We start from the raw sequence: 9,656 nt of genomic DNA, 5'->3' as shown, positions 1-9,656 counted from the left end.
TTTCTAGAGTAGTACACCACTCTCCATTCTCATCCTCTAATCTCCATATCTTATTTCTCCTGTTTCTAACTTGACTCTTGGAGTGAAAAAATTTTGTGTTTTGATCTCCCCATTTAAGCCAATCAATTCTAGCTTTCTCCCTCCAGAACCTTTCCTCCATAATACATGCATTACTCAACTCTTCCTCTAGCTGTAAGATCTCTATTTTATTAGCAGAGCTGAGATCTTCCTTCAACGCCGATAGTTTAGTCGCAATCTTCTCCATTTCTTTTCTAGAATTTTCTACCCCCGAAGCTTGCCATTTAACTATTTCAGATCTGCAGCGCTTTAGTTTCTGAAACAATTGGAACATTGGTGAGTCAGAGAAGCTTGTTTGCCACACCTCCTTAACTATTGAATCTGTCATCTCCTCTTCACACCATCTCTCTTGAAATTTGAACCTGCTTTTACTCTTGATGGTTGCTGAATTTAAGTTTAATAGCAGAGGGCGATGGTCTGAACCAATTTCATCCAAGTGTGTGAGTGTAGCCCACGGATATTCTTCCCTCAGTTTTAGAGACAAAAAAGCTCTATCTAGTATTTTTCTGATTACTCTCTCTTGACAACTCCGATTCCACCATGTAAATTTCTCCCCTAGATACCCCATATCCACTAGGCATCCATGATTCATAAAGTTTTGAAACTTCTGAATGGATTGAAATAATTTCTCCCTTCCTCTCTCCTTTTCATCTGATGATAATATGGCATTAAAATCATCAATGACAACATATCTTTCTCCGAGCTGTCTAATAATCTCCAGCAAGACCTCATATTGAGTATCTCTCAGCTGGTCAGTACTGTGGAGGTGAATCCCTAACATCTCCCATGTGATTTTTCTCTCTTGATCTTCAATTGAGAAGGATATATAAAATTCTGCACTGCTGTTCACCTTCACTTTCACTCTTTCCCTCCATGCCAGAGCCAAGCCTCCTACCGTGCCATTAAGATTAACACAACATACCTCCGTGAGACCCACACTTTTTAGCTGTCTTTCTACTAGCGAGGATTGGTTCTTTGTCTCACATAAGAACACCACCTCGAAAAAATGGGAGTTTTGCATCCCTTTGATGTTGTGAACTATCAAGAGTTTTTCCAAACTCCGACAGTTCCACATTATCAACTTCATAGCCCCATGGGTGCCTTTGATGGATTGGCACCCTCACCCCAGTCAACATTTCTCTCTACTGACCCTTCTTTATCAATCAGACCTTCCTCCACCTCCTCCCTAGTCTCCGCATTACGTTTTATTCCTGTAACCATCTTGATGTTTCCAGCTTCATTGCTTTGTCGTGCTAAATGCTTAATCTTCTACCTCTTTAAGCTTCTAGAGTCTTTACCAGATTTACTACCCGGTTGGAATGTGCCTACTTCCTCCATATAAAATGACTCTTCCATTACCTCTTCGACTCCTGCAGGGTCATGTTTTTTACTACTGTTTTGAGACAGAGAAATAGGTAATATTTGGTTTGGGATATGAATGTGCAGGTCTAGTGCGGGAGAATTTTGATTTTCTGTGTTAGGTTTGATGTGGATCATGGTTTTTTTATTGACGTCATTACAGGATAATTTGGAAAAGCTTTTGATTAGACTAACAGGGGTTGGCTTTTTGGTTAACTGATCTCCTCCTCTTCCTCTTCTACTTATGTTTGGGATTACATTCTCCTTATTATCCTCCAGCTTTATTATCCTCCAGCTTCCACCATGTGAACTCTGCCCTTAGTTGAGTACTCCACCTTTCCTCCTTTTGATTTAGATCAGCAGAATTTTTCAAGAATTTACTGCAATTTCTGGAATCATGGCCAATAAATCCACAGAAACTATAATATATCCCTAAGCGTTCATATTTCAACTGGACTTCAAAATTTTTTTTATCTCGACTAGCCATTCTAATAATCTGCTTCAGTGTGTGAGTAACATTCAAATTAATCCTCACCTTCATGATACATTTAAATTAATCCTCACCTTCATGATCCGATCATCCTTACTTCTCATCAGTAAGTCTCTACTTCCAGCACCTCACCCAATCTTTCTCCAATTTTGCGGGCAGCCTCCTTCGTTTTGCAATGGTCTGGCATACCCCATAATTAGATCCAGGTATGTATTAATGAGTAATCCGCCTCTTTAACATTCATCTCTGCATTCCATCGCCTCACATGAATTATATATTGCTTAAAGAGCCATGGAGAACCCCTTTCCACCCTGATCACATCAGCCTCACCTCACCCAATCTTTCTTCAATTTTGCGGGCAGCCTCCTTCGTTTTGCAATGGTCTGGCATACCCATAATTTGATCCAGGTAGGTATTAATGAGTAATCCGCCTCTTCTAACATTCATCTCTGCATTTTATCGTCTCACATGAATTATATATTGCTTAAAGAGTCATGGAGAACCCCTTTCCACCCTGATCACATCAGCCTCTTTAGCGAAGAAGAATTGATAAATATTTTTATCATGGTATTTTAAGCGAAATTCCTCTGGTTGATTCCAAATTGTAAAAAATGCTGCCTCTATCATGCCCATACTGAAGCTTCTATCTGCCATCAACCTTTCAACTAAACTCCTTGAACAATCCTCTAATCCTGATTTGATATCATCTTCGGCCAAACACACAATCTCCTCCATATTCTCCATACCAATCTGATCTCTCCTTGTACTCCCTTCTAAATTAGCTAAGAATACTCTTACTTTGGTGAAATCAAGATATAATTTTGAATAAACGCGTGATAACACAAAAAACCCTAGCAAGGTGCAACACAAAGTCCTATGGGTACTTTCAGGGTACTCTCAGGAGATAACTTTCATTAGTTTTTAAAGTAGAGGGAGTGTTGCTTGTTGAATAGAGAGATGCGAAATTCGAACAGAGAAGTTGCTAGCAAAGCAGCGTATTTTTATACCGATGATTTTTATCTTTTATTTTATTTGATGATCTTTTTTATTCTTATCTTTTTTTCGTTAGATAATTTTTTGATTTGATTTGATTTTATTGTTAGTTGATCTTTTTTTGTTTTTTTGTTAGATAACTTTTTTTATTTGATTTGATTTTATCTTTTAATTTTGATGTATTGTGAAAGCCAACAAAAGCTCACCCAATTCAGTCCAAATCTAACATGTTTTTAATGTTTAAAATTAAAAACTATTGGGCAATAAAAGCAAGAGATGAAAATTAAACTTGAGTGCTTTAAATCATAGTAACGTATTTTGGTCAACTGAACTATTTTTTTATTTTTTGAAGAAGTACTACTAATTTTTTTATAAAAAATTTGGGAAAGGGGACAATGGCTTCCATTGTCTCAACTAAATTCCGCCTCTAAGTATACATAATATTAAATTGTGTGATACTTAAATATCTAATCAAATCAATTAATTGATATAATTAATCCATCGTAATAAATTGTATTTAATGAGTTAAAAAAATAAATTAAGAAATATTCTTAAAAGTATGTCATGTCAGTTTTATGTTTAAGTATAAAAATCTAATTTTTATATAATAGAATAGACAATAAAAGTCGAATTATAGAGACTACTTATAGTTCAAAATTATTTAAAATGATCTATTTTTGTTTATCTTTCTATGATAAAAGAAGTATTTTGGCACTAATCAAATAAATTTTTGTTTCGAAAGGAGTTTTATTAAATGGAAATGAATTGGTATTCATAGCGTCTTTTTTTTTTTTGGGTAATACTACTGTATAGAAGTAAATCTGCACAGATATATACAGATATTTCATTTTAACCACACATATAACAACACGTGGTATGAAGTGTAACAGGAGCTTGATAGAGAATACTAAAGGTGTGGCTCATAACTAGCTTGGAAGTCATTGCTTCCTTAGCTGGAAACGTGCAAAATAATGAGGATTTTTTTTTGTTTTAGTTTTTTTGTTTTTTTTTTTTTTCTTCTTATGAGAAAAAGGTGGGATCATAAGGGTGAAAATCGAATATAACCAATAACAAAAAATGCTGTTAGAATACCCTATGAAAAACATTGAATTGAACTTCTTGCACTAAAATCAAGTTTGCTTTCATATAACCCAAACAACTATAAGATTATTCATTGTATATTACCTAGTTTATAAAACTAATATGAAGATATTTTTTTAGGAAAAACGTTTGTTTTACTTGAAAAATCGATCAAAGAAATTTAATTTTATCTTTATAAAATAAATTAATTCAATTTTATTTAGAATATTTTACAATAATTTTAGTCTTTTTCCAGTTAAATATGTATGGCACATTTTTGACATACATCTAACAAATACTAAATTTATGTTATTGTAATAAAAAATTACATTAAAGGATGATTATGCAAATAGTAATAGTAAAAAAAATTAATTAAAATTATAAATTATATCTGCTCATGAAAACACAAAAAACAATGTTTTAAGTGGTATTTGAATATATAATTTTAGTTGACACTAAATTATCAATTAAATATTATTTATTATGAAGTCAATAAAATTTTTTGGAATAATTTGGTTTTATTTTAGAATTATCAATTAAGATTTAATTTTAAATAATTGAAACATTAGTTTAATATAATCACTATTGAAGGTGGTAAATATTTCATGGTTAAAAATTATAGCTAATAACACATTGTAAATGATATTTTCTTTAATTGGAGAAAAGTCAATTGAGAAAAAGTTACATAAATTTGGATAGTTGATCTTTATATTTGAAATTTTTATTTAATTATGAAAGTGAAAAAAAATTAAAATAAATCTAAAACCTGTTAGTTAATAAACACAAGATACTTGGGAGGAGTGAATTGATGAGATTGAACAATTTTAACAAGTTTTCACAATATTAAAATAAGCCAAATGAAATAAATCAAATATAACATAATTTATCATGTTTTTTTAACCCGCTTTTATACTGTTGAAGAAAATAATAGTGTTCAATTATAGGACTATGAAAATGAATTCAAAAGACTTAATGAATCTAATTTTTTATGTGAAGGACTTTTTTATTATAACAAAATTGATCAAAATTAACATTGTGCCGCAACGAAAACAAAATTAAGCATGTCAAACATGAAATATTTAATGGACAGATCAACTGTAGTGTTATGTAGGTACGTTTTGTTAATTTAAGAGAGAGTTCATTATTGATAGAAAGATTAATCAGTCTTACAGAATTAAAAATTAAGAACTAAAAAAATATTTTTTTTACTAGGAATCTTGTAATTCTTTAAAAAAATTATCCAAAATCGAATTGGATATTCACCCAATTATTTATAATGTAACAAATTAAATACACAAAGTGTTACTTATAAAATCATTGAAAATTAAATTTCTATAGAAAAAATAATAAACGAAATAGAGAATATAATTAGCATAAGAAAAATAAAAAAGGAAGATATCTTGAAACATGCATTTAAGTATAATAACAATGCCTAACATTTATTCATAAAATTCAAAATTTAAGAGATAAATTTCACTTTATTCTATCTCTATTTTTAGATAAATTAAAAAAAATTATAGACACTAAAAAATTCACCTAATAACAATGAGTTTATGTGCCGAAAAAAGAAAAAAAATAAATAACAAATGAAATCTAGAAAAAGATAAAGTACCGAAATAGTTTTAATAATTATAAATAATCATATTAAATGTATATTAAAATCATCCGTTAAAATTAGTTATTAATATAATATATATTAAAAATAAATTAAATAATATATATATATATATATATATATGATGATTAATTTTAGTTTACAAATAATATTTGTCGTTTATTAATCTAGATTCCACGCTCTAATTGGATTAGAATTTAGATTTGTTTTGGTAATCAAATACTAAAATATATAATAATAATAATAATAATAATAATAATAATAATAATAATAATAATAATAATAATAATAATACCCAAAGAAAAAAAAGTTCAGCATAGTAATAGCTAGTGTAACTGATGAGTGATGAATATGATTTGATTCAGAGATCAGCCACTTAAGCAAACTATTGAAGAGTTAATGAGCCATCACATTCTCTTGCCTTATTTTAAGAAAACAACTACGTGTCCTTTGAACATTAAAAATGAAAGAATCTCTGTATCTCCATACTATATAACATCTGTACCTTATAATTCTCCTTTTTTTTTTCCCACATATCTATGGAAGAAAGGAAAGATAACCAAAAAAAAAAGTATAGGAAATAAAAGTAATTTTGCACGATAAATAAGAGTAACGTTGTAATGTACTACACATGAAATAATAACAAATAAAATTAGATCAAAATATGAAAATTAGATATTATTAAGAGTTTAACATTTAGAATTAATTTTTTTAATTTGATAACATTAATCTATTTTTTATTTATTGTAAAATTATTTTTTATTTTTTTTAAGTTTTAAAATTTAAAATTTAAGATTTAACATTTAAAATATTAAAAAAATTAATTGATATTATTAAAAAAAAAGTTTATTCCCATTTAAGAATTTTTTGGTTTTATGACGGTCTTTTTTAAATCTCTTTGACACCAAAGCACATCGTTCATCGTTGGGCGGAGGAGCAAGTTGGAATTAGAAAGAGATTTCCGGTTGGGTTCCCTGAATCCTGATTTGTGCAGTGCTCATCTCATCCGCTTCCATGGACTTCCGACAACACTACCAACCACACAAACCCCAATCTTTCATGTAATTTTCTTTGCATTCAAATTTTCTAAAACCCCTAAAAATAAAGTTCCCTTAATCTGTCTTCTTTTTCCGCAGAAATTTGCACACGATCGATTCTGATGCTCAGATGTCGCAACCCAACTCCTACTTTAACCCCGCCGATTTGCTCCACAGTCCTCCCTGTATGTCAATTTCTCCATTTATGTCTTTTTTTTTTTTGCAATTTTCTCGCTCTCTCTTCTTACTTTCACTACCTGCAAAAGAAAGGAAGCAACTTTGCATCACCTAGGCTTCAAAGCTTCTATTTTGAACTTTGAATTTTCATTAACATTTTGTTGGGTATGCGGTTTCGTGCTGTTTTTATAGTAATTGTTGCTGGGCTTGCTCCGGCTGATGGCGGTGCCGATTTGCAATGGAGTTACGGTTTGGAGAAGGAGGGAAAAAGGTTAAAGGAACATGATTTTTTGGAGAACAATTCTCAGGTATCCTGTGTTGATTTCATGCAGCTTCGACCGGTTTCCACTGGGTTGGGTTTGTCACTTGACAATACACGTTTTCCTTCCACCGGAGATTCTGCTTTGTCTTCGCTTGTTGTCGACGATATTGATCGAGAGTTACTTCAGCAGGATGCTGAGTTTGATAGATTTATCCGAGTACAGGTTAGTTCAGGAATTTCCATGTTTGCTTAATTAGGGTTTTCTGCTGCTAAATGACAATATGCTATTTTCATTATTATGCAACTTGCAATGATTATTCATGATGGATGTTTTTAGCTCTGTGATATGAAGATCAAATTATTCGTTCTTGTATGCATCGTTGCTATCAAATTTTCTTTCTACATGGAATGTGCTTATGTTCAGGGTTAGCATATTTGGCTTTTGAAAATACCTGTTTAATCATTTGTGTTGTCTTTGATGATTGAAAAGGACAATGTGTGTTCGGATAATTAGTTATGATTAGTAAGAATCATTGGTGTTGTAAAGCTGGTTTAGCTTGTAAATGTGAGATTCCAGATTTCTCACTCTGGTGCTGGAGAGTCGGATCTGTAATAATGAGATCGAGCTTCTTCATCTTTCCTTTTCTTCATCATTGTGCAATCAATAAACTGCACTTGTTAGTAACTTGCTTCAGAGTTCAAATCACTTATTCCCGTGTTGGATTTCATGCATTATAACCTGTTCTGACAGACATCTATATAAACAAGAAAGCTGTGTGCAGTGTCTAATCCGAGTAACATAACAATAATTCGTTATTTTAATTCTGATAGGGTGAACAAATGCGGCAATCCATTCTACGGAAAGTTCAGGAAACGCAACTTCAGAGTCTATCTATCATTGAAAACGAAGTCCTTCGTAAACTCCATGAGAAAGAATCTGAGGTAGAAACCATCAATAAGAAGAACGTAGAACTTGAAGAGAGAATGGAGCAGTTAAGTGCTGAAGCCGATGTCTGGCAACAACGAGCCAGATATAATGAGAATATGATTTCTGCTTTGAAATTTAAGCTTCAGCAAGTTTATGTCCATAGCAGAGACAGTAAGGAAGGATGTGGTGACAGTGAGGTAGATGATACAGCTTCATGCTTCAACGGCCATTCCATTGATTTTCAACTTCTCTCCCAAGAGAAGAACAATATGAAAGAAATGATGACTTGCAAGGCTTGCAGAGTCAATGAAGTCACCATGCTTTTATTACCTTGTAGGCATCTCTGCCTCTGTAAAAATTGCGAGAGTAAGCTCAGTTTTTGTCCTGTGTGTCAATCCTCTAAATTCATTGGCATGGAGGTGTTTATGTAAAAAGATGGTCTTACATGTGAAATCTCTAATTTTATATGAAAATCACATGTTTGCTTGTGTTACTGATATCAAATATTGTGAGGAATGTTCAGCTGTGTAAGAACCTGGTGCTAACCAAATACTTGTTCCCTGGAAATTGTTGCTTAGGTTACTGTATGCATGAAAGAGTTACAGCTGTCTTCAATTTGATTAAAGTTCATCACTCACATGATAGGTTTCTTTCTGTAGCCTTCTAGGTTCTAGCTACGTGATCGTAGTTTTTTGAACATGTGAGTTCATGTGATTGTTATAAATAAGAACATGTGGTGCAATGCGAAAGAGATATATATATATATATATTCTTGGGTATCTAGCAAGCCAATCAAGTTCCAAGAGTTCACTTAAATTTGTAGTTGTAGGGTTTTAAATAAGGATAATACTATGCTAAAAATGAAGAATGAAGATGATTTTTTTTGGCCAATTTTACTGTGATTTTGTTTGGTGTCTAAATTTTGCCTAAATTACTTTTTATAGAAACTTTAAAATATTTAAAAAATTTTAACTTTTATACTTTAAAATATAAAATTAATTATTTTACCTATTTTAGTAATTAAGCAATACTTTTTAGGCACCATAGCAAACACCTTTTTTTTAGGTTATGGATTTCTTATTCCTATTTTTATATAGGAGTATGATTAATCACCATTAAAATATTTATAAAATAAACTCTATTTTTTTATTTTTGAAAGAATTGATAATTAAACATTTGTCCTCTTATATTTTTGTTTTACATTCTTCCTATTTTTTTTTAATCTGAGTGACAATGAGAATTTATCGTCGATCTAGATTTTCACAAAATAGAATTCCATCGTTGGTAGTATAGTCCAAATCAACAATTAATTTCCAAGTCAAATAATAAATTCAATACATATATAAACCGAGAGTAATTAAACCTCGGGTCGTCTTCCCTAGGAGTTGCAATGAAGTGCACAATTATTGGCTATAAGAGAGCATGGGAAATCGGGAAAGCAAGAGAGCAAGAAATGTAAATAGCAAGAATTGAAACAAGATGCAAGGAATCAAAGGAAAGCAAGTAAAAGCATTGGAAATGGAAATTAAGTGCTAAAAAGGGGCTCTTGGTGAGAATTGGAGAATTTGGGAGTCCTATCTTAGTTATGGACCACAAACATGGCAATTGTGTGGAATCAATCCAAATTAATCAATCGT

At 31.4% G+C, this 9,656-nt stretch overlaps 1 protein-coding gene across 1 annotated transcript; it reads left to right on the top strand.

Moving 5' to 3' along the window:
* Positions 1–6,474: 6,474 nt before the first annotated feature.
* Positions 6,475–8,603, top strand: LOC107607663 (putative BOI-related E3 ubiquitin-protein ligase 2). Its single transcript, XM_016309590.3, has 4 exons — positions 6,475–6,676; positions 6,752–6,837; positions 7,022–7,314; positions 7,923–8,603. Exons 1-4 carry the CDS (start codon positions 6,630–6,632, stop codon positions 8,448–8,450), a joined length of 954 nt encoding a protein of 317 aa, XP_016165076.2. The 5' UTR covers positions 6,475–6,629; the 3' UTR covers positions 8,451–8,603.
* Positions 8,604–9,656: the final 1,053 nt, after the last annotated feature.

Source organism: Arachis ipaensis, chromosome B7 (genome assembly GCF_059453495.1).
Source record: "Arachis ipaensis isolate K30076 ecotype BB chromosome B7, ASM5945349v1, whole genome shotgun sequence".
NCBI classification, from domain to species: Eukaryota; Viridiplantae; Streptophyta; class Magnoliopsida; order Fabales; family Fabaceae; genus Arachis; species Arachis ipaensis.
Note: the sequence above shows the minus strand (reverse complement) of the source record. Positions and strands in the feature narration are given on the sequence as shown.

Excerpts from the sequence above, each read along its gene's own strand:
- LOC107607663 (XM_016309590.3), top strand. The coding sequence starts at position 6,630 with ATGGACTTCCGACAACACTACCAACCACACAAACCCCAATCTTTCAT. Across the intron at positions 6,838-7,021 it reads TTTGCTCCACAGTCCTCCCT|TAATTGTTGCTGGGCTTGCT; the intron begins GTATGTCAATTT and ends CTGTTTTTATAG. Across the intron at positions 7,315-7,922 it reads ATAGATTTATCCGAGTACAG|GGTGAACAAATGCGGCAATC; the intron begins GTTAGTTCAGGA and ends TAATTCTGATAG.